Genomic DNA, 25,684 nt, shown 5'->3' with positions numbered 1-25,684 from the left:
TACACTCGCCACTGATGGCCAACCAGAAAAACATCGATTTAACCCCACTCTTTGCTTTCTGTCAGTTCACCAATTGTCTATCCATGCTAATACATTACCCGCAACACCATGTACCTTTATTTTATGTAGCAGCTTTTTGTGCGGCACCTTGTCGAATGCCTTCTGTAAATCTAGATACACCACATCCACCGGTTCCCTGTTGTCCACCACGCTCGTAATGTCCTCAAAGAATTCCACTGAATTAGTCAAACAGGACCTACCTTTCAGGAACCCATGCTGCATCTGCCCAATATGGCATTTTCTATCCAGATGTCTCGTTATTTCTTTCTTAATGATAGATTCAAGCATTTTCCCCACTACAGAAGTTAAGCTAACTGGCCTATAATTGCCCGCCTTTTGTCTCCCTCCTCTTTTAAATAGTGGCGTAACATTTGCTGTTTTCCAATCTGCCGGAATCACCCTAGAATCCAGCGAATATTGGTAAATTACCACATGCACATTTGCTATTTTCCCCACCACCTCTTTTAGTACCCAGGGATGTATTCCATCAGGGCCAGGAGATTTGCCTACCTTTAGCCCCATTAGCTTGCCCAACACTACCTCCTTAATGATAAAGATTGTTTCTAGATCCTCACCTGCCATAGCCTCCTTGCCAACATTTATTGGCAAGTTATTTGTGTCTTCAACTGTGAAGACTGACACAAAATACCTGTTCAATGCCTCGGCCATTTCTGCAAAGAAAAAAGGCATGGAGGTTACACACATTTGGGATTTCTTACAAATACGATGGGAGGTTTATCAGGAGAAGTTGCTCATGCAATCTAAGATGGAGAACTGAAGCCCATGTAAAAACACTCTGGTGCCGTTGCTGCAGATCCATGTGATATTCCAACAGCAGGAATATATTATCTGATACATAAGGCCCGTCCCCATTTACATCTTTAGTACAACAACTTATCATTTTTATAACAGACCCACTTATGCACTATTTTGGTAGCTATATACAATTTAATAGGACAGTCTCTCAGGTGAACGTATATTCCTTTCGACGTTCTGGAACCTGACAATTTGAGACTTTGGAACTGTCCTTTTTTCCTTTAGTAGGTGGTACTTCCTGGGTAGTTACTCCAGTGACTAGCTCTACAGGCAGCGGAACGTCCTCAGAAACAGAATCTGAACGTGTCTCTGTGTTTGGTCTTTGTCAAAAGTAGCACTGCTTAGATTTTCCGATGGAAATACTTCTTGAGAAGTTTCAGAAATTTTACTTTTGTAAAGCTAGTAGTTTGTCAGTATGACATCACCAAACTCGTTCATCGTTAGTCTGTACGGTTATGATATTGGGCCTCGCAAGTACCCATTTCTCACTGGTAGTGTAGCTTCTTGCTAGCACTCATTCCGTTTGAGTGAATACTGGCCTTACTCTCTCCTAAAAATATGTGCTTGTTGTCATTCTCTGAAGTATCAGGTGGTATAAAAAGATCAAACAGTGTTCTCAGTTTTCTTTTGAATAGCAGTAATACTGATAAACTCTTGTGTGGTTGCGTGCGCGGTGTTCCGGTAAGACATCAAGCATTTGTTCACTCTTCTTGCCAATGTACTTTCGTCCTTTGATGCCATGGTGGAATATTTAAGAGACTGTACAAATGATTTGGCCAATCCATTTGTTGCAGGATGGTATAGAGCTGACTTTAGGTTTTCTATACCATTTCCCTTTAAGTAGCCTTCAAACTCCTTGGAAGTGAACTGAATACCATTATCACTTACGGCCTGCTCCGGTGTACCAAATCTTACGAATATTTTGTCCAGCTGCTCAATAGTTTATTCTGTCATCGTGGATTTCATAATCACTACTTCAGGTCATGGATAGTGTGCAACACAATCTCTAGGAACATGTGTCCTTCAACTGGGCCAACGTAGTATATTTGTATTATCTGCCATGGTTGTGTTGGCCATTCCTACAGATGAAATGGTTGCAATGGGGGAATGTTTCTTAATTTTGCTCAGGACTGACATTACCCCACTTTCTCTTCTATTTGAGCATCTGATCTTGGCCAGTTCCTCCATCCTCGTCACACCAGGATGTCCTTCATAGTTAGTCAAGGACTTTATCATGCATACATAGAGGAATAAAGACTCGGATTCCCCATAATAAAACTCAATTTTGAACTGTCAACTCGTTTTGTGATGTAAAGCTTGCGGTCTTGATTTTTACGAAGTATGTCTGTCATCAATAATTTTTGGACCATGTCCATCACCTTTCTCATCACTGGATCGGTTCTTCTGTATCTCTGAACTTGAGGTGAAGTTACAGGTACATTATCCACGAGTGAAAATATAGGATGGTAATGAAATGGTCTTCGGATTCTTGCTCAACTTGTAATGGCAATCTTGACTATGTCAGAGCCCTTCCTGTTGATTCCCTTTTTTCCCCTTTATTTTTGATGTTATCGTTTTGATCCATGGATGCTTAATGGACATATATCCCCTTTGTGTTTGTCTATCGTGTGTGTATATGTATGTATGTAGAGGGTGGGGCAGGTTTAACTTGGGGGGATTAGGAATTTGATATTAGTTAACCTGTTGTATTTGCTACATATTTAATTATAATTACTGTTATTAATAAACTTAAATGTGTTAAAATTTACAAACCTGGCGACTGTAGTTATTGGGCAGCTAAGGGCCAAAGACCTGGGGTGTTTTTCTAAGAATTATTTATTAAATTCAATTATGTTGTGACTCCAGGTCAAGTGGGGCTGAATTGACCGTGCACTAGCCCAGTGGGTAGTAACAATACGCATCAGCATTTGCATGTTGCTCCGATTTACGATACTGGACGTACATGTGTACCATTAATATCAAAGACCATCTCTGTAACCTATTTGCTGAAGAAGGAAAACTTTGTATGGCCCAATGATTGTCGTCAAAGGTTGATGGTCAGTCGAAAGAGTAAAATGACATCCATAAAGGTAGTTGTGAGACCATCTTACCCTGAATCTCAAAGCCTCTTTTTCCAGCTGAGCATAATTTGTTTCTGCGCTAATAAGAGTTCGTGAAGCAAATACTATTGGTCATTCTTCTAAAGGCATAATCTGCAAGACAATTGCACCAATCCCATAGGGTGACGCATCGCAAGCAGGTTGTAACTACAATTTGGAATTATAGTAAACCACCAGTAGCTCTGACATCTTAAAGGCATCTTTTATCTTGTTCTAATGCACCTTCCCATTCTTCTGACCAATGTCATACCTGTTTGATACATAATAAATTGTGTAAAGACTTCAATCATCATAACTTTACCATAATAATTGATTAATCCCAGAAACAACCTTGGTTGTGTCGCATTTTGAGGACGTGGTGCTTCTAATATTTCTGTCATCTTTTTTGGCTCTTTATGAAAGCCATCTTTATGGATGATATGACCCAGGTAATTTCTGGATGTCTTGAAAAAGTCACACTTTTCCTTTTTAACTCTGAGATTATGGTTTTGTACAAGTCTCAGACCACGTTCTTCAAGTGTTCTTGATCACTTGAATCGGTGATAAGAATGTCATCTGGATAATATTGCATCCCATTTAGCCCACATAATTTAATTCATGGACCTCTGAAAAAGAGCAGGAGCAGTGTTATTCCAAATGGAATTCTTCTGTAACAGAACAGACCTTTGTGTGTCATGATAGTGAATAGTGGCTGTGATTTTGATGCCACATTTAAATATCAATACGCCTGCGATAGATCAATTTGATTGAATTTCTGTCTTCCAAAAAGTACAGCAACAAGTCTTCAATCAGTGGCAGTGAATAGTGATCTGTGGACAGTTAATAGTTGTTTTAAAATGGCCACATATTCTCACTCAGCCATCGTGTTTTAATACATGAACTATTGATGTTGCCCAATCACTTACAACAACTGGTTCACTGACTCCTGTTTGGAACAACCTTACTAGTCTATTCTTCGACTTTTTGCCTGATGTCGTATGGTACAGATTGAGCTTTGAGACATTTTGGTGTGCTTTTTGGCTTGATTTTGAGTTGAACTTCAACTCCTGTCATTGAGCCCAGTGACTCTTTAAATACCTTGTTATACTTTTCCAGAAGTTGTGATCATTCTTTGAATCCACTTTGATTCACTACTACCCAGTTAGAACATAGAACAGTACAGCACAGAACAGGCCCTTCGGCCCTCGATGTTGTGCCGAGCAATGATCACCCTAGTCAAACCCACGTATCCACCCTATACCTAACAACCCCCCCCCCCTTAACCTTACTTTTTAGGACACTACGGGCAATTTAGCATGGCCAATCCACCTAGCCCGCACATCTTTGGACTGTGGGAGGAAACCGGAGCACCCGGAGGAAACCCACGCACACACGGGGAGGACGTGCAGACTCCGCACAGACAGTGACCCAGCCGGGAATCGAATCTGGGACCCTGGAGCTGTGAAGCATTTGTGCTAACCACCATGCTACCGTGCTGCCCTGTTGTGTTAATTTTTCCCAACCATGCTCTATCAAATAAGGCAGGAAAATTTCCAGGAACAATAGGGCGAGGCAACTCTGCTGTTTCTTCATTTACTTCTACTTTTACCATAATGTATCCTTTTAATGGTACACCCTCTTATGTGTACATCTTTAGGATAACATTTGGCAGTTTTGAAGGAAAATGCTTCAACTTCTGACTATAAATTGTCTCGGGTGTCAATGATACAGCTGCACCCGTATTGGCTACAGTTTTGATTTGGTTACCATCAAGTTTTAGGACTGCTCAGAAACGTTGTTAATCGCCTCGCACCGACAAGATGCCTGGTTTCAGCTGCTGACATTGTTCGGATAAGTCATCTCCTGACGGGTCTTGAAATTCTTCTGCTAATTTAGAGACACAACTAATCTGCTTCGATGTATTTTTTTCCTTGCACATTTTTGGTGTTGGTGAAGTTTGCCGAGCCCAGCCTGTTTTGCCAATATGGCCCTTTTTGCCACAGCTCTTACACTTATGTCTCTACTCCAGCATTCCCCATTGAGTGGTCCAACATCTGTAAACTGATAACATAGTTGTTGCCTTGCAGCCTTGATTCTGGCGGTCTCCAACTTGTGGATCTTGGTTTCAACCCCTATCTGTGAAGCCTCTTTTGTTGGTAGTTCTACAGACATGTCAACTTCCATGGCTGCTTTGAGAGTTTTTACAGTATAGCAGCTTCCTCTGAATAGCTTCACTGCGGAGTGCACCTACCAGCCTGTCATGAAGGGTGTTGACTAGTGTTGCTGCAAACTCAATGTTTTGCTCACCTTCTTAAAGTCACTATGAATTGTAAAATGCTTTCACCTCTTTCCTGATTACAGAGGTGGAAACAACCCTTTCTGTATTTAACAACGGCTTTGGTGAGAAATGCCCTTCTAGAATTTTCATTAGTTCAATATAGGTCTTTTTTTTGCAATTTTGCTGGTTGAAGTAAGTCTTGCAGTGGCATAAAAGTTTTACGCCCGACCAAACTGAGAAATGTTGCAACCTTTAGATCAGGCATTGTCAAACTCGGGGGCACGACCCACGGGTGGGTTGCGGGCGGGTGTCGGGAGGGTTGCGGAGCCATCCGTCGCGGCGCTCCCGATCGCGCAAATCTGCGTGCAACAGCCGCAGCAGCCGGATTTTAATAATGCTGGCTGCCAGCGGCCTTCAAAATGGCCAGGAACAGATTAAATAAATTTTGCGGTACTGCGCATGCGTGTCCAATCATCATCGTTCCCAGGCAGCCAGAGCTGTTTCCAGCCTATCTTTGGAGCCCCTCTGTGGCCCAGCCATACGTTTTAACATGATTTATGGCAGCATTGTAACATATGGACTTTTCATCATTGTCCAGCTTTGAAATTTGGTGTTGGATTAGCTGTAATATTTTTGCGGGTACAGGAGGGAGCGGGGGGCAGGGGGGATACAGGGTGAGACTTTAGACTGCAACTTAAGTGGGAATGAATGATATTTGTCTAGATGATGTCCATCTTGTTTTGTTAGAAAAGATAGCTTTGAGAAAAAGATGTGTACATTGTCTAGTGTTAATTATAATTCAGATCAGATAAGGCTCTGTAAAAAGGGGTATGCTTGTTTACTGGTTGCATGCCCCAATGTTAAATCTGTTGTCGTCATTCCTGTACATCACGGCCCTCACAGTAGCTATTACTATAAAATGCTCCCTAAGTACATAAAGGTTCTAATCGTTAAGATTTTTATTACCAGCCACACATACAGAGCAGCACAATTGCCTTGTTTCAGATTTATTATGTATTACTCTAGAAATTCTATAAAGATCAAAAGAACTGATTACAATGTTGACCTTTGCATTAACTCATCTAAATTTAAATTCGAGTGTTTGATTTGGGAAAATAAGTCCATTTATCATAGGCCTGCTACAGAGGGGATTTTGCAGACCTGATTGGGATTGCAGAGACCAAATTTATTTATTGAGCGTGTGCCTGAAAATTGTTTGCAGGACGAGGAAAACTGAAAGTTCAAACAGTTACAGTATAGTCATATTGGCAGTTCTTTTAAACACTTCTTAGTCAAGCCATTGACACATGAAATGGAGATCCAAAAATAAGGGATACTCTTGGAAAAAATCTACAAAATTGATCCTTTGCTATATCTTCAAGAGACGTGTAGACAAGCAAATGAAAAATGAACACAAAGACACAAATATTGGTACTGAATTTTAGAGTTCAATCATTTTGGGAATATGTTTTATGATGTTTATCCACACAATGTTCAGCATCTCTAATTTGAAAGCATGGATGATTCAAAATATTCATATAAATTTATCTAGTCTATATGCAAACAAAATTGTTTTGTGTCCCTTTTTAGCAATCTCATTGGTCAATAACAGCCATAAGACGGTTACTTTTGTGTCTCTTACCAACATTCTCTCTTAATCTGTTCATGTCTGATTTGATAGGTGTCTTCAGCAGCACCTTAAAAGTGAGGATTTCGCGCTTTTCTGTTTAATACCTGGTAACTAAGTGGTCACTCCAGTATTAGCCACTACATATTGTTTGTCATGGTTTCATAATTGCCCCTTGGGAACAATGTGACTGAAATTTTTAATTTTCTTTTGATTTCCTGAGCCATGTAACCTAACAATGAATAGCATCATTTGACGAGGTTAAAGCATGGAACGGTCGAGCTATTCTTTACCAAAATGAGTAGCACAGTGGTTAGCATTGTTGTTTCACAGCGCCAGGGACTCGGGTTCAATTCCCGGCCTGGGTCACTGTCTGTGCGGAGTCTGCACGTTCTCCATATGCCTACGTGGGTTTCCTCTGGATGCTCCGGTTTCCTCCCACAAGTTCCAAAACACATGCTTATTAGATGAATTGGATATTCTGAATTCTCCTTCCGTGTACCTGGACAGGTGCCATAGTGTTGGACGAGGGGATTTTCACAGTAACTTCGTTGCAAGGTTAATGTAAGCCTACTTGTGACAATGATAAAATTATTATTATTATGTATTCCCAGAGTTGTAAATAAATTTATAGTATATGTTACCCCAGCCCTTGCACAGGGCAATGAAGTGGAATTAGAAGGTAGAATAATCAGATGAGGGCTTGCAGACATAATTCAGTTGACATTTTAAAATCATTCATTGTGTCCTTTTACTGCAAAGCTCGAGGATTTTTTCAATAGCAAAAATGTATAGCATTTAGGTGAGCATAAATGTAGTTCTTGCTTGTAGTGCATTGGTTTCTCTACCACACAGGCTGAGGAAATGGCAAACACAAAGCTGAGGAAGTTACAGTGTCAGCATTGGAGGGAGTGTATAATTATGTCATAGAGTCATAGACGTCTACAGCACAGAAAAGACCCTTCGGACTATCACGTTTGCACCGGTCAAAAACAACCACCTAACTACTCTAAATGTGATAAATGTATAAGCAGTTTCCATTATGTATGTGGATGAATTATGAAAAGTTGATACCAAAGTGTGAGAGAAACCTCTTTCCTCTTGGATGGGACACAGTGGGTAGTATGATAGGGAAATGGCTATAAATTGCATTTGTGCTAGGAGTTGCAGTTACACTGCAGCCCGTGCAAGCTTCTTTTCCATCCTATCCCCCACTCGCTTTTGCTTCCATGTTGAATTTCTCACTCTAATCGTGCCCGCTATCCATCCATTTGCTACGCTCTCTTTACTCCCATTATTATCCAAACTTTTTTTCATAGATTGACTTAACAACCGGATCCTCACTGACCTCTTTGCAGTATTGCAACTGCCTGAACCTTCTAACCAATGGGTCCCTCTGTCTCGCACTCTGCCCCTTTCCACCCCTTTCTCTTTCACACATCCTTCTCACTCCTCTCTTCCCCCTTTTCTTTCACTTCAAATGTGTAAATTCCCTCTTTCACCACATTCTCATCTTTCTCAGCCCTCTCTGTCTCTTCCATGTTTGCATAATAAATGTGCAATATAAAAAGTGTATAATTTTGTCGTTCGTTATTGTTTTCTTTCTCTTGTGGAAACTGGAATACTCCATTTAATCCATCAAGCCTGTTCCACCATTTAATTAGATCATGGTTAATCTGCCCCACAGTTCCATAGACCCATATCCCTTGATGCCATTACCTAATGGTCTTGGTCTTGCAAATTTCAATTGATCCAGCATCCACAGCTTTGGGGGAAGAGTGTTCTATATTTCCAATACCGTCCAGATGGAAACATGCTTCCTGATTTCACTCCTGAATGGCTTTCCTCCAAATTTTGAGACTGTATTCCCTTACTTTCGAATTGCCCACCAAGGGAAGTAATCTTGTATCATACTCTGGAAAATCATTTATCACTTTAAACTTCTCAATTAATTCACCTATGAGCCGACAAAACTGAAACAAATACAGCCACTGTTTAAGTAACCTTGCCTCATAATCAAACCCTTTCGGCCCCGGAATAGATTTGGTAAATTTGAGCTGTATGAGCAATGTACATTTTCTGAGGAGTGGTGAGCAGAAATTCATGCAATATTCCAGGTGGGCCTGGCGTGACCTCTATACAATTGAAGTGCAACTTCTTCCCCTCAGTATTCCAATCCTCTTGCGATAAAACATTCCGTTAATTTTGTGGATGAAAAGTTATACATGTGAAAATTCTCATCCAGGCGCACATGGACACGATCTCTTTATTTAAAAAAAAATATCTTTCAATGTAAATTTTGCCTCAGTCAATCTTTTCAAATTTATCGTTTTAAATGAAGAACAGGAAGTTGAAAACAATGAAGAAAAATACTCCCAACGATAAAGAGTATTGGTGCATCCTTAAAAAATTAATACAATGCACAATCCAGCTCAGAATCAAACTCTGTGCAAAACTATTAATCCCCAGCCCATGCTTTTGGGAGAGGCAACTTCATTGAAGGCATTGAAACGTTTTCTGATTAATTTTAATTACCCTATTGTGAATAGATTGTGGATATTTTGCACATAGGGATTTCCATAGGCTAACCCATAACTATATTGTATTGTTAATTGTATAAGGTGTTAGTGCGGCCACACCTGGAGTATTGTGTTCAGTTTTGGTCTCCTTACTTGAGAAAGGACGTACTGGCGCTGGAGGGTGTGCAGAGGAGATTCACTAGGTTAATCCCAGAGCTGAAGGGGTTGGATTATGAGGAGAGGTTGAGTAGACTGGGACTGTACTCGTTGGAATTTAGAAGGATGAGGGGGGATCTTATAGAAACATTTAAAATTATGAAGGGAATAGATAGGATAGATGCGGGCAGGTTGTTTCCACTGGCGGGTGACAGCAGAACTAGGGGGCATAGCCTCAAAATAAGGGGAAGTAGATTTAGGACTGAGTTTAGGAGGAACTTCTTCACCCAAAGGGTTGTGAATCTATGGAATTCCTTGCCCAGTGAAGCAGTTGAGGCTCCTTCATTACATGTTTTTAAGGTAAAGATAGATAGTTTTTTGAAGAATAAAGGGATTAAGGGTTATGGTGTTCGGGCCGGAAAGTGGAGCTGAGTCCACAAAAGATCAGCCATGATCTCATTGAATGGCGGAGCAGGCTCGAGGGGCCAGATGGCCTACTCCTGCTCCTAGTTCTTATGTTCTTATGTATAGTGTACGTAAGAACTTATAATGGAAGAAAATTCTCAAACAAATGACAACAGAAGCCGTACAGGCATGAAGTACCCACAGACGTGAGTTTAATATTTGCTCTGCATTGTATATTTAGTATTCTACATTTTATACCAAAGCTCTGACCATTAATAACACTACAGAAGATCTACTAGCTAAGTCAAAATATGTCACTGATGTCCCACGAGCTCACAAAAAAAAAATCTTTGGCAGATTTATGGGAGCTGCCTGGCATTCTGTGACACAATTATAAACAATTCATTGTAACAAAGTGCAGGTTCATAATAGTGCATTTTGCTCTCTGTAAATGATGAACCTTTATGGCAGCATTTTTTCACAAAAATGAATAAAGAAAAACGACCTGACAAGTGCTTGGTGGAATTATCCAGTTTTTCGTGTTAAGTAATATTTGTCTACCACTGGTAAATGTTTGTAGAATTTTTGTTTGCTCATTGAAAATGTAAATTATGACTATACCACAAAATTACATGTACCTGGATTAATCCCCTAGCTATGCAAAAGCTATGTTGTTGCCATATTCTGAATGCTGTTGTCAGTACATTTAGAATTATCGGAAAATATCTCTAATCGCATTTTTCCTATTGGTATGGCACTTTTTATAACATTCCTACTTTTGTGAACGTATTAGTAAGTTGCTAGTTCATAGCCTAGATTCATCAGAGCCCTGCCAGCAATAATTCCCAAGTCTATTTGAGAAAAATTAGGTGAAGTTGCCAAAGGCTTGGTTGAAGAGACCAGTTTTGAATTTATTTTGATGGTAGAAAGGCAGAGGTTTAGGGAGGAAGTTCCAATATAGGATTAAGGCAGTTCAAGGTTCTGCCACTAATAGTGCTTTGAAGGGGGTAAAATGTAAGCAGAAGTCTAGAATCATAGAAATTAGTCGTGGACGAGTTGAAGTGGCTGCCTGAGCGAGGATCTGAAGAGGCCGAATTACTTATAGATGAGGCCCAGGCTTTTGATTTATTGCATATGCTTGAGCCAGAGTGTGATGTTCAGTATGGGAAAATATCACAGGCAAGACAGGATAACAAGCAGAGTTTTAAACATGTTAGTTAGTGCACTGGAAGAGAACAGAAATTCAACATGGAAGTTATTGGAGTAGTTAGGAAGTAACAAAGGTATGCTTAAGGGTTTCAGAAGGGAGGGGCTGAAGAAAGGGCAGTAGGGCTGCAGTAGGGTTAGAGGCAGGTAATTTTGTGGGTGTGCAAGTAAGTGGATAGGATGTGGGATTTAAAGTTCAGTTCATAGTCTAGCAAGATGTCACAACGGCAATACGGAAATGGAATCCATGAAAAAGGAGCACAGCTTTCAGTAGGGCAGAAGTTTCTATCTTGCTGATGCTAAGCTGTAGGAAGTTATAACTCATTCAACACTTACAGGCAAGACCTGCGATCTAGCAGCTCCATTAGCCGTGGGCGCAAATCCCCTAATGGCTGATAAATCTCACAAGCGGTGAAAAACAGGATGTACGCTGACGAGGTCTCTGTTTGACATCTTCCCTGCCCCCACTGCCGGTGATGTCTGGGCGTGAACCTGATTTCATAATTTTTTATATATTGGCAAATACTTACCGACCTTGATGCCGTAACATTCGCCCACACCTTATCCTCCCACCAAAGTGAATCACCACTGGTTTTCAGAAGTGAAAACCAGTCAGGATTACTATTCTGGGGGCACAGAGGTATAGACCCTGGCACTGCCACCCTGGAAATGCCAGGGTGGCACTGCTGGGGTGGACACTGGAGAGCTCCATTGGGGTGGGGGGTGGCGGAAACAATGCTTGTAAGGTGGTGGGGCCTCATGCCTGCGAAGGGGGGTGCGGGTGGCGCCACTGACGAGGAGTAGGGACAGCACCGATACATGTGAGGAGGTAGGGGACAATGCCTGTGAGGGAGAAGTGCCCCGATGTTTGCATTGTTGTGTGTCTGTGGTGTTACCCCGATTTTAGTGATGGGGTGGGGGGGGGGTTAGTTTAAATGTAATTTTGAGATCGGGGCACCCTCTAAAAGTAGTGTTAGATCTCAGAATTCAAGTTTTGCTGGCTTATTTAAGTCCCTCCCCTGCAGCTGGCTGTGTGATCTTTCCCAGCAGTCTGAAATTACACACAATGCCGTTTGATCAGGCAAGAAAAGGCGTCTGTGAAGCACGCAAGTATCTCACAGCTTTTTTCACCTGCACTCCTGTGCAATTTTGTGAAAATTCTTCTCGAGCAGCCTGACAAAACATAAGAGGTCAAGAATCAAGCAAATGGTGCAAAGAGTGAACTGGATGTATTGCGATCCTGGACCAGGCTCCAAGAGTCGATCGGATACTGGGCAGAAATCCCAATTGTTTACTTTAATTTTGTAAGACTGTTCGGAAGGGATACGCTGCGAGGAGTGATTTAACGCGAAATTGGGATATGGTATATTAAAACAAACTTTATTGGTATCATCATACAAGAAAAATAGCTTCCAATTACTTAAAATTCCTTAAAAACACTAATCAGTACAGTAACACAATAACCCTTAACTGCTATCTTTATTCCCACGCAAACAACAAAACCATCTCCGTTCTCGATCCACTTGCAAATACAGTTAACACTTATGAATACCTGCTGTACAGAGATGTCTGAATACTCAACTTTGAGAAAGATAGATCTTTTGACACTGCGCTAAAGAAAGAGACCTGACCCCGTCAGAACAATGCAGGATCTCTAGCTGAAGTCTGAAGTGTCCTAGGCCCGACATCTTCAGCTGCTTCATCAATAGGCCAGAAGTGGGGATGTTTGCGGATGACTGCACAATGTTCATCACCATTCGCGACTCCTCAGATAAAGAAGCAGTCCATGTCCAAATGCAGCAAGACCTGGACAATATCGAGGCTTGGGCTGACAAGTGGCAAGCAATGACCATATCCTACAAGAGAGGATCTAACCACCGCCCCATGACATTCGATGGCATTACCATTGCTGAATCCCCCATAGCAACATCCGGGGGTCACCAATGATCAGAAACTGAACTGGACTAGCCACATTAATACTGTGGCTACCAGAGCAGGTCAAAGGCTAGGAATACTACAGCGAGTAACTCGCCCCCTGACCCCCAAAGCCTGTCCACCACTTACAAAGCACAAGCCAGGAGTGTAATGGAATACTCTCCACTTGCCTGGATGAGTGCTGCTCCAAAAACACTCAAGAAGCTCAATACCATCCAGTGCAAAGCAGCCCTCTTGATTGCTCCCCCCTCCACAAACATTCAAACCCTTCACCAGCGACGAATAATGTGTACGAATAAAGTGTACCATCCACCAGATAAGAACATAAGAACTAGGAGCAGGAGTAGGCCATCTGGCCCCTCGAGCCTGCTCCGCCATTCAATGAGATCATGGCTGATCTTTTGTGGACTCAGCTCTACTTTCCGGCCCGAACACCATAACCCTTAATCCCTTTATTCTTCAAAAAACTATCTATCTTTACCTTAAAAACATTTAATGAAGGAGCCTCAACTGCTTCACTGGGCAAGGAATTCCATAGATTCACAACCCTTTGGGTGAAGAAGTTCCTCCTAAACTCAGTCCTAAATCTACTTACCCTTATTTTGAGGCTATGCCCCCTAGTTCTGCTGTCACCCGCCAGTGGAAACAACCTGCCCGCATCTATCCTAGCTATTCCCTTCATAATTTTAAATGTTTCTATGCACTGCATAGATGCACTGAAATAACTCACCAAAGTTCCTTAGATAGCACCTTCTAAAACCCATGATCACTACCACCTAGAAGGACAAGAGCAGCAGACACCTGAGAACTCTACCACCTGAAGGTTCCCCACCAAGTCACTGACCACCTTCACTTGGAAATAATATTGCCGTTCCTTCACTGTTGCTGAGGAAACATCTTGGAACTCCCTCCCAAACAGCACAGTAGGTGTACCTACACCTCAAGGACTGCAGCGGTTCAAGAAGGCAACTCACCACCACCTTCTGAAACTAGGCAACTAGGGATGGGCAATAATGCTGGCCTAACCAGCGACGTGCATATCCTGTAAATGAATTTTAAAAATTGACTTCAGAAACTGTCTTCATAGTTTGACTTCCATCTCCAGAACTAAAACTAAACTGCTTTTCTGTCAAATGCCTGATATTCCAGCTCCTCTCATTAATTACATCTTACCAAGCTGAAACACAATGTGTATAATTAACTCCACAGGGAACCCTCTTAATCCAAACAAACATCCATTATCCCCAAGCTTTTTACGATGCCTTGATTGCACCTCTGGCTCTCAAAACTTTTCAAACTAGGATTCTTTAAAAACAGTATTGCAGCAGTCATACACGCACTAACCCAGGCTTTAATCCTTACTTCACCAAATACCTATACTACAATACATTTAAAATTCTTCCATTCATCACAGGTGTCAGTGGTATATATTGTTCAAAGTTAACCCTGAGCTTGCACATGTTATTACCAAGTGGATTTGTTTTGATCAAGAGGAGCAGCAGTCTGAGAACAGAACCCCGAAGTACTTTAGAGGTGAGTTATAGGAAAGGAAAAATAAACGATTGTTGGAGATGCGCCTCTCAAGTTCACATGTGAATGAAATTTTGCATGGCAGTCCCAAGGAACTGGACAACAGAGCAGAGATATTGAAGCTGGATGCTCCAATCAATCTTGACATGTGATGTAGATTTGTCAAGAAGTAACAATTCACTACAGTTGCAGTCGCAAAGGATGTCATTCATAACTTTGGGAAGGATGTTTTTTTTCAATAGGTGCCCCTCCCTGAAGCCAGTCAGATTGTGAAGATTGACTCCCTCGAACACAGCAGTAGCTTCCTTACCTGCTCCTGTGACTGTGGCCTTCTCCTGAGTACTCCATGCCTGATGAGGAGCTGAGCCTTTCAATCCATTGAAAAAGCCCTCCCTACTGCTTACCCAGCCCACCCTGTCAATATCTGGGCTGTTATTCTTAAAGCTAGCATTGTGCTGAGAAAACAGTTGACTGACTGATTGAGTGGGTGGAGATAAATAAAGCAAGGATTCGGGCTCATGGAGGAAATTAGCTTGAAGGGAGAAAGGAAGGAGAAAGGCGGCAAAAAGATGAGTACGGTGTTAGGATTAGTAATATATGAGAGAGGTTGAAGCTAAGGGCAAGGCTGAAAAAGTATTGTAGACATTTAAGGATGGCACTAACTTGGAAATGGAAAAAATAGGGTAGGAATTGCTTCTGCAGTGTTTATCTTGAGTCCATGTTTGCAATTCACAACTTACCAGCACGTTTTGCCATGGAGGTGGGAGCATGCAAATTTGGTGCTACCTTCTCATTGACTTGATTGTAGCAGTGGTCCAAGTGCATTCCATGCTGCTGGCTGTCTGAGTGATCAACATGATGATCAGCGATAGCTGACAGCACACAGTGCAGCCAGGCAACTCTTCCCCTCTTGAACTGAGTCTCACTGAATCTCAGGCAGCTGCTCTTCAGTACTGATTCTAAAGACCAAAAATGGAACACCAGGTCAGAGATAGGGGGCTGGATTCTCCGTTTTGGAAAATTGTGGGGCAGGATTCTACGCGAACCGGCGGGACGGGCCACTCCGGTGCCGAGGAGTGGCGTGAACCACTCTAGCGTCGGGCTGCCCCAAAGGAGCGGAATCCTCCACATCTTCGGGCGAGGCCGGTGCCAGAGTGTTTGACACAGCGCCAGCTGGCACGGAAGGGCTTGGCGCCACGCCAACCGGCACCGAAGGGCCTCCGCCGGCTAGCACGAGTTGATGCATGCGCAGGAGCGCGAGCGTGTGCTGGCGTCATCCCAGGGAGTTCTTCTCTGCACCAGCCATGGCGGAGGTTGACAGCGGCCGGTGCGGAGGGAAAGAGTGCCCCCACGGCACAGGCCCGCCCATGGATCGGTGGGCCCCGATCGCGGGCCTGGCCAATTGGGGGCACCCCCTGGGGCCAGATCCCCCGTGCGCCCCCCCCCCCCGCCCTCCTCCCCGGAGGACTCTGCAGGCCACTTGTGGAGCCAGGTCCCGCCGGTAAGGACCTGTTGTGATTTATGTCGGCAGGACTCGTCAAAAATGGGCGGCCACCCGACCCATCGCGGGCCAGAGAATCGGCAGGGGGCCGCTGCCAGCAGCCGCCGACCGGCGGGTCGCGATTCCCGTCCTCGCCAAAACCCCGGCGCCGGAGAATTCAGCAGCCGGCGGGGGTGGGATTCACGCCGTCCCCCTGGTGATTCTCCGACCCGGCAGGGGTTCAGAGAATCCCGCCCATGGTCTTTAGTGCCAGGATGCAACCAGATATTCAGTTGTGGAAGGCATATCATCCAAAGATAATACTGTATAACATAATCGTTGACATTCTTCCGTCTCTCCTGCAGGTCAAGGTAGCACACATTAGGAGAGAACAGCATAGAACAGAAGAAATGGTTCTCCACATCATGGGACCAGCTGTGACAGAGCCTATGGCTGAGAACATTGAGGATGATATTCCTGTCTTATACTCTTAACTCCAGCTAACCCTCATCCTGCTCTTGATACAACGAGCAAGCTGCAGAAGGTGTGACCATAGACCTCTTGCTTTCCACCTCACCCCTACTCTTCCCATTCTGATTTCTTGCTTTCAGGCACCAAAATCTACTGCCCAACCAGCCACAGTACACCCAGAAAAAGGAAAGCGAACAACAGCACAGCACTAAGGAAGAGTCTCTTTATTTGACACTTGCAGCCACAAGCTCAGATACTGGCACTGCACATACCCAGAGGCAAGTACAGAGTTCAGCTCTGGATATGGCAACTCACCAGGCATGAGTAGCTGTTCTGGAGCCAAGGGAAAAGAATAGTTTGTGTGCCAGTGGAGGGCAAGATTACAGATCATTTCTGCTACAGAGGACATCGATGAAGACTGTAATATGGGCTGGCATATAGAAGAATGCTAAAGAGGATACGTACCAAAATGCTTGATACATTGACAGGGCTGCCAGACAGCCTCCTATCACTGTCCAGGAGCATGGAGGTGTCTGGTTTCAATTTGGGAGACGGCATTGCAAATAGTTCAGAGGTTTCAGTCGCTTGTGGAGATGCCGGCCCAAGCATCATTCTCAGCATAGAGCACGACACGGGCCATGCCGGAAGTGGCTGGAGGCACAATGTGTCCCACATGGAGGGCCCCTGCTTCAAGGCCACCGATTCACATTTGACTCCAACAAACTCCTTTGAGTGTTTGAGATGAGGCTAGAGCAGGTGAGGGAGAGGTCTTTGAGGAGTTTAACTTCTGTAAGCCGTCCCTCTCCAACCTTAGTAAAAGTATCATATTTTTTTATTTATATGGGCATTAAAAGTTTCATTCACTAGGAAGGTGATGAAAATAAATGTAACAAATGTTAGTTGTTAACAGCCTGCAGTATGTGATCTGTTCAAAAATGGATTTCAAGAGAGCTGTTATGTCATGAACACTCTTTTGTCAATGTCACAATAAACAGTCTTGTGCATCAAGGGCATAGAGCAAGTTGACTGCTGGCTGCAGTAAAGATTACACTAAAACTCTATAAATGGAGCACAAGCTAAACTATATAAATATTTTTTTTTTAATTTTAAAAACCAAAATGTACGTTTGTGGCTGTAATCTAATCTTGAGGTTCTGCCAAAACTCAGAAATAGGCTGTGCTGTACTCTCAATTTTATATCATCTAAACCTCTTAATTAAGTTAGAGCCTTGTATATCACTTCCAGATATATGTTGTTCTCTGTAAAAAAAAAAGATATTTGCTGAGATCATGTTTACACCTTTATTGATTCTTATGTCAGCTGTTTGCAGAATCCAAGAGTAAAAAGTCCAAACATCTTTTTTTTTTACATTTGTTTTTATTCAAAATTTTTCAATAATTTTTACAAACCACTACAAAAAGAAAAACACGAAAAGAAAACATAGCAATAAAACAGAAAACAACTTAATCATTTAACAATTTAACAAAACAAGGTGGGGTATCTGCCCTTTACAAATGAAATCCATCCACCGCCCAAACCGCCCCCCTCTGGTTTGCTGCTGACCTCTACTTAACATTCCGCCTGGAGAACCCCTGCAAGGACCCTCGCAAGGCAAACCTTATCCTCTCCAACCTGAGAAATCCCGCCATGTCACTGACCCAAGCCTCTATGCTTGGGGGTTTTGCATCCCTCCACATTAACAAGAGCCCTCTCTGGGCTACCAAGGAGGCAAAGGCCAGAACTCCGGCCTCTTTCGACTCCTGCACTCCCGGACCGTCTGATATCCCAAATATCGCTATCCCCCAGCTCGGTTTTACCTCTTGGACATTCTTTGCGAAGCCTTTCCAAAATCCTGTAAGTGCCGGGCATGCCCAGAACATATGGACATGATTTGCTTGCTAGGTTCCCTGAGCACCTCACACACCTGTCCTCCACCCCAAAGAACTTACTCATTCTCGCCACTGTCATATGCGCCAGGTGCACCACCTTAAACTGAATCGGGCTAAGCCTGGCGCAAGCTGAGGAGGAATTGACCCTGCCCAGGGCGTCAGCCCACAGACCCTCATCCAGCTCCTCCTCCCACTTGCCCTTCAGCTCCTCCACCAAGTCCTCCTCAGCCTCCTAGCTCCTGATATATTTCCGATATCTTGCCATCCCCTACCCACACGCCCGAGACCACCCTGTCCTGTATCCTCCAGGCAGGCAGCAGCGGGAATTCCCCCACCTGCTTTTTCACGAACACCCGAACCTGCATGTACCTAAAGGTATTCCCCGGTGGGGTAGCCCAAATTTCACCTCCAGCGCCCTCAGACTAGAAAAAGTCCCATCAATGAACAAGTCCATCATCCTTTTGATACCCGCCCTGTGCCAACTTAGGAACCCCCCGTCTATTCTACCCGGAACGAACCTGTGATTGTTCCGTATTGGGACCCAGACTGAAGCCCTTGCCTCCCCCTTGTGCCGTCTTCACTGCCCCCAGCTCTTCAATGTCGCCGCCACCACCGGGCTCATGGTATGCTGCGTGGAGGAAGCGGCAACGGTGCCGTTATCAGAGCCCCCAAGCTAGTACCTTTACAAGACGGCGCTTCCAACCGTTTCCACGCCGCCCCCTCTCCCTCCATTACCCATTTCCGAATCATGGATATATTCGCTGCCCAGTAATAGCTGCAGAAGTTCGGCAGCGCCAACCCCCACCCCCCGACTGCGCTCCAAGAACAGTCTCTTATCACGCGGGGCCTGTTTGCCCACACAAATCCCTTAATAATCCTATTTACCTGCTTGAAAAAGGACTTGGGGATGAGAATGGGAAGGCACTGGAAGACGAACAAGAACCTGGGGAGGACTGTCATCTTTACGACTGCACCCTGCCCGCCAGGGAAAGCGGCAGCATGTCCCACCTCTTAAAGTCCTCCTCCATCTGATCCACCAGACGCGCTAATTTGAGCTTGTGCAGGACACCCTAGCTCTTAGCCACCTGAATGCCCAAGTGGCAAAAGCTCCTCTCCACCATCTTAAGCGGTAGCTCTCCCAGTCTCTTTCCCTGGCCCCTCGCATGTATCACAAAAAGCTCACTTTTTCCAACATTCAGCTTACATCCCGAAAAGTCTCCAAAATCCCTAAGAATCTGATGACCTCCCCATCCCCACCACCGGATCTGTAATGTACAGGAGCAGGTCATCCATATACAGTGAAACACGATGCTCCTCCTCCTCCGAACCAACCCCCTCCAGTTTCTGGACTCCCTCAATGCCATGGCCAACGGCTCAATCGCCAGGGCAAACAGCAGGGGGGACAGGGGGCACCCCTGCCTCGTCCCTCGATATAATCTAAAGTACCCCGACCGCAGCCGGTTTGTCGACACACTTGCTACCGGGGCCTGATACAACAATTTGACCCACCCTATAAATTCCTCTCCAAACCCCCCCCCCCCCCCCCCCCCCCCCCCCCCCCCCCCACAACCTCCGGGGGTTCTGACTCGTACAATTTGCCATAAAAGTCCTTGAAGACCTCATTAATCTTTGCCGAGCTCAGCACTGTATTACCCCCCCTATCTCTAACTCCCCCAATCTCCCTGGCCGCCTCTCTCTTCCGCAGCTGATGTGCCAGCATCCTACTTGCCTTCTCCCCATACTCATACACTGCTCCCTGTACCTTCCTCAACTGAGCCTCAGCCTTCTCCGTGGTAAGCAAGTCAAACTCCGCCTGCAGGCTCCGGCGCTCCTTCAACAACCCCTCGGGGGATTCCGCATACCTCCTGTCCACCCTAAGTATCTCCCCAACCAATCTCTCCCTCTCCATCCTATCCCTCTTCTATCTGTGGGCCCTGACTGAAATTAGCCCCCCTCTGACATCTGCCTCCCAGACCACACTCACCAAAACCTCCCCATTATCATTGGTCTCCACAGAGCTTTGGCCATACCTCCGAACCCACCCACCCACAGACTTCCTCGTCCGCCAGTAGTCCCAAGTCCATTCTCCACAGAAGGCGTTGGCCTCTCTCCTCCCCCAGATCTAACTCCACCCAGTGCGGGGCATGGTCCAAGATCGCAATGGCCGAATACTCTACCCCCTCCACTCTCGGGATTAGCGCCCTACTTACCACGAAAAAAATCAATCCGCCAGTACGCCTTGTGCACATGGGAGAAGAAGGAAAACTCTTTCACCCTTGGCCTGGCAAATCTCCACAGATCCACTCCCCCCATCTGGTCCATGAACCCCCTCAGGACCTTGGCCGCTGCCGGCCTCTTACCCGATCTCGACCGAGACCGATCCAGTGCCGGGACCAGGACCGTGTTAAAGTCTCTCTCTCTCTCTCTCTCTCTCTCTCTCTCTCTCTCTCTCTCTCTCTCTCCACCCGCCGCCTCAACTGCCACCCGCTTGCTCACCAAAATTGCGACCCCCCTGTTCTTCGCATCCAGCCCCGAGTGGAAAACCTGCCCCACCCATCCTTTACTCAGCCTGGTTTGATCTGCAATCTTCAGGTGCGTTTCTTGTAGCATGGCTACATCTTCCTTTAGCCCCTTTAAGTGCGAAAACACATGGGCCCTCTTGATCGGCCCAATCAGGCCTCCACGTGATCAGCCTGGTCGGGGGGCTACCCATCCCCACTCCCCTACCGACTTGCCATCTCCTGTTTTAGGCCAGCCACGTGCCCGCGCCTCCCGCACCCTCCAACCCCCAGGCAGAGGCTCCTTGTCCCCTCCCCTTTAACATCGATTCACCCTCAGTCAGCACAGCAGCATCCCAACCCCCCCGTTAGGCATCTGCTTAACCCCCCCCCCCATTGCACCCCCGTAAGTCAGCTGACTCATGCTGACCCCGGCCACTTCCGCCTCCACCTCCAATTCCCCTGTGGGTTCCCCTTACAAATCTCCAAACCCCCCCCCCCCCCCCCCCCCCCAAGTGGGGTAGAGAGAGTCCCCCCCCACACCCCGTGTGAACAGAGAAAGAAAAACAAAACAAAGTACCGTATACTCAAACCCGCAGTTTCAGGTGCCCCCCCCCCACCCACAACATACTGCAGTCCATTAACTCGAGTCCAGCTTCTCATTCTTGATGAAATGCCACGCCTCATCCGGCGTGTCAAAATAGTGGTGCCAGTCCTGATATGTAACCCATAGCCTCGCCGGTTGTAACAGCCCGAACTTCACCCCCTTTCCGTGGAGGACCACCTTGGCCCGGTTGAATCCCGAATGCTTCTTGGCCAGCTCTGCACTCCAGTCCTGATAAATACGATCTTGGTGTTCTCCCACCTGCTGCTCTGCACCTTCTTCCCCCATCGCAGGACACACTCCTTGTCGGTGAAGCAATGGAACCTTACCACCATAGCTCTCGGCGGCTCGTTCACCCTCGGCTTCCTTGCCAGGACTCTGTGCGCCCCATCCAGCTCCAGGGGCCGCGGGAAAGCCCCCGTGCCCATCAGCGTACCCAGCATCGTGGTCACATACGCCCCGGCATCCGACCCCTCCACGCCTTCAGGGAGACCCAGAATCCGCAGGTTCTGCCTCCTTGACCTATTCTCCAGGTCCTCCAGCTTCTCCTGCCATTTTTTGTACAGCGCCCCGTGCACCTCCACTCTAACCGCGAGGCCCAGAATCTCGACCTCATTATCAGAGGCCTTCTGCTGCACCTCCTTGATCGCCGTCCCCTGCATCTTCTGGGTCTCCACCAACCTTTCAATCGACGCCTTCATAGGCGCCGTCATCTCCGCCTTTAAATCCGCAAAGCAGCTTCTTAAAATCTCCTGCTGCTCCCGTGACCACTGGGCCTACGCTGCCTGGTCGCCACCACCCGTCATCTTGCTTTTTCGCACCCGTTCTCCTCTCTTCTCCAAAGCTGCTTTTTTGACCGTCCCACTCCTGGTCCATTCCATGCAGCGCTGGGGGACCCTCACTGTTTCCTTCCCACACCGGGAATCATCGTCAAAGTGCTGCTGGAGCTCCTTAAAAGGGCCCAAAAGTCCATTATCGGCGGGAGCTGCCGACCGTGTGACCTACCTAGGCATAGCCACAACCGGAAGTGAGTCCAAACATCTATTTTATACCTTTGCAATCACTGCATGAACTAGGAATAGGTGTGTACAGTTTGTAGGCTTTTTCTAAACTAGACGTACTTTATAGCTGCTTCAGCACAAAAATGTTCATTTCTATCCATAAAATGTTAATTTTGCCATTTAACTCTGTGGTGCACTTAGCATATTCTACTATAAAGATTTCAAAACTGGGGGGCTGCACAAGATTAATAAAGAATATGAATTGAAAAGGCTACTTGGGAATAAGAGCCACCAATGCAGCAATGCATAGCCAGAGGACCACAAAGCAATATGTCTGAATCCCACTGATTTCTAGAAGTGAACACCGAACCTGTCGCAGCTGCTTCGAATTACTCTGCTTACCTTTACACCAAATCTCTCAATTCCTTCCTTGCGCTGTGCATTTCATTAGCCTTCTCCGGTTATTGTATAACTGCAGGCTGATTTATGCAGCCTTTCGCTGTGGGAAACATGGTGGCCATGGGAGAGAGAGGTCGCAATATTTGCCAGCAGCCTCTTGGGAGGGAGGGTCTCTCGTAGTCAGACACTCTGTGCTCAATTCAGGGTCCCAGCATCGAGCAGAAGGGTGGCCATTGATAGCCACCCCCCTGCCCTTGTCTTTGACACCCCCTCCCCCCCCCATACTGTGACCCATCCCGCTTTCACATCTTTAAAAATTAAATTAATTATTTAAGATATAGTGGTACAACTTCAAAGTGGGTTATATGCCAACAAAGGTTTTGTATGATTTACAAGCTTTCCTTGCTTTATAAATGGATTCATTAGATTTGAGGTAACAAACCTGTTTATGATGTTTCAAAGGTAAGCCCGCTGTTTTCACAGACATTTCGGACCTTGCTACCATTTGGGGTCTAATAATAGAACCCAAGGCAATTTAAATGTTATCACTGTTCCCTTTTGATGAAATGTAATTGAGTAATAAAATCCATATTAAAGGTAAGCAGAGTTTTTTGAAAGCTAGTAGGCAATTTTTAGAGCAAAGCATTTTGTCTGCACTTATTAACTTTTGATGGGAATTTTTTGTATTACTACATTTTGATGTTTTCATCGAGTCAAGTTAAATTTCTTTCCTTTGTAAATATTATTAAAAATGCATAAGCAAGACAGGTGTTTCATTAACTAACAAATGAAGGTACTGATTATGAAAAACATTAGAACAGAAAAATAGATAATATTATTGCCAACTATTAATTTCTTCCAAGCTATAATATTGACAGTTAATACAAATTAAGTATGGAAAAATATTAGTTTTCTTTAGAGAAAAGCTTTTCCTCTACCCATGATGTGCCATCTGCATCTTTGCAATAAAGTTCTTCTGATGGACGTAGAAATATCTTTATTGGATATTTTAACCTGTTGGTATATCCATGAACAATTTAATGGAAAGAAGAGATAAGCGAAATTTGAATTTGATTTCAGGAATGAAATGAGCTTCCCTGGTCACATGGGGGTGATTTGGAACTCGCAGTTCATTTTCACAATCAGCCCAAATGGACAGTGTACCTTCAGCTTTTTGCTCACCCCCAACTTATAGTCATGACATACATTTCAGATCATTAACCAGGTTAAACTGCTCGGTTTAGGAATTAACTGAATCACCCCTTATTAGTCCTTACAGCTGTTTCTTATTTTTCTCATTTACTGTCTTTATTTTCTTTCCTTCTATCTGGTCTGTTGTTCCCCAACATCCATTTTCTACAAACCTAATGTGTGTTCTGACACTACTTCTTTATTTGATCTGATTTCTGTGCCTGCTTCCAGTCTTTATCTATTATCACAATAACATTTTACAGATTGCAGGAATATTTGCAGACTAGAAACAGTTTTCTGATGCATTGAGTATTTAGAATCATAGAATTTTACAGCACGGAAAGAGGCCCTTTGGCCCATCGTGTCTGCGCCAGCCATCAAACACCTATCCTAATCCCATTTTCCAGCGCTTGGGCCACAGCCTTGTATGCTGTGGCATTTCAAGTGCTCATCTAAATACTTCTAAAATGCAAGAGGGCTTCTTCCTCTCTATCACCCTTTCATGCAGTCAGTTCCAGAATCCCACCACCCTCGGGGTGAAAATGTTTTTCCTTATATCGCCTCTAAATCCTCTGTCCCTTAACTTAAATCTGTGCCCTCTGGTTATTGACCCTCCACTGAGGGGAAAAGTACCTCCTATCCACCCTATGTCCCTCATAATTTTATACATCTCAGTCATGTCCCCCTGAGCTTTCTGTACTCCAGGGTTAACAACCCCAGTCTGTCCAGTCTCTCGTGATAGCTGAAACACTCCAGCCCAGGCAACATCCTGGTGAATCTCCTCTGCACTCTCTCCAGTGCAATCACTTCCTTCCTGTAGTGTGATTACCAGAATTGCCCATAGTTCTCCAGCTAGGACCAACCAGCGTTTTATACAGCGCCAACGTAACCTCCCTGCTCTTGTATTCAATGCCTCGGCTAATATAGGCAAGAACCCCATAAGTCTTCATAACCACTTACCTACCTGTCCTGCTGTCTTCAGAGATCGGTGGACATGCAGACCAAGATCACTTTGATCCTCTGTACTTCCTAGGGTCCGACCATTCATTGTCTATTCACTTGTCTTCTTAGCCCTCCCTTGATTTGTACTACATTACAGTTATAAAATGTGTATGCTTATATCAAGGATCACAAATTCGCTATCTAGTTTACGCAACCAGAATTCCTAATTCTGTGCCAAAGACCAGGGGCTAGATTCACCGCCCCGACGTGCCACATTTCTGCCCCAACGCGCCGGCGGGATTCTCCATTACTCCGACCGGTCAATGGGGTTTGCCATTGTGGGGTAGGCGCATGCCATCGGGAAACCCCAGGGTACCACAAAATGGAGAATTCCGCCCCTCATCTTTTTCATGGAATTATTTGTTGAATAAATATTGTTCATTTTTTTTGCTTTTTTTCCCAAATCTTATCACTTAACATTTTTTGGTTTATGCTCATTAGAGGCATGAAGTTTGGGGTTGGAATGACCTCTGCATTCATTCCATGCTTTGTGAAATTGACAGCAACCTCTGGAATCC

General features: G+C 44.8%; 1 protein-coding gene across 3 annotated transcripts in view; it reads left to right on the top strand.

The window, feature by feature from the left end:
• Positions 1-25,684, top strand: part of LOC119973540 (G patch domain-containing protein 2-like) — a 321,685-nt gene that overhangs the window by 169,172 nt on the left and 126,829 nt on the right. Inside the window, exon 6 of one of the 3 annotated variants that reach the window (XM_038811847.1) lies at positions 16,477-17,945. The exons of the other annotated variants lie outside the window; for them this stretch is intronic. Coding sequence (XP_038667775.1) covers positions 16,477-16,605 — 129 coding nt within the window. The 3' untranslated portion in view covers positions 16,606-17,945. Of the gene's footprint in view, positions 1-16,476; positions 17,946-25,684 lie in introns of those variants that run through there. 3 annotated transcript variants of the gene reach the window in all.

Source organism: Scyliorhinus canicula, chromosome 1 (genome assembly GCF_902713615.1).
Source record: "Scyliorhinus canicula chromosome 1, sScyCan1.1, whole genome shotgun sequence".
Lineage (NCBI taxonomy): Eukaryota > Metazoa > Chordata > Chondrichthyes > Carcharhiniformes > Scyliorhinidae > Scyliorhinus > Scyliorhinus canicula.
Note: the sequence above shows the minus strand (reverse complement) of the source record. Positions and strands in the feature narration are given on the sequence as shown.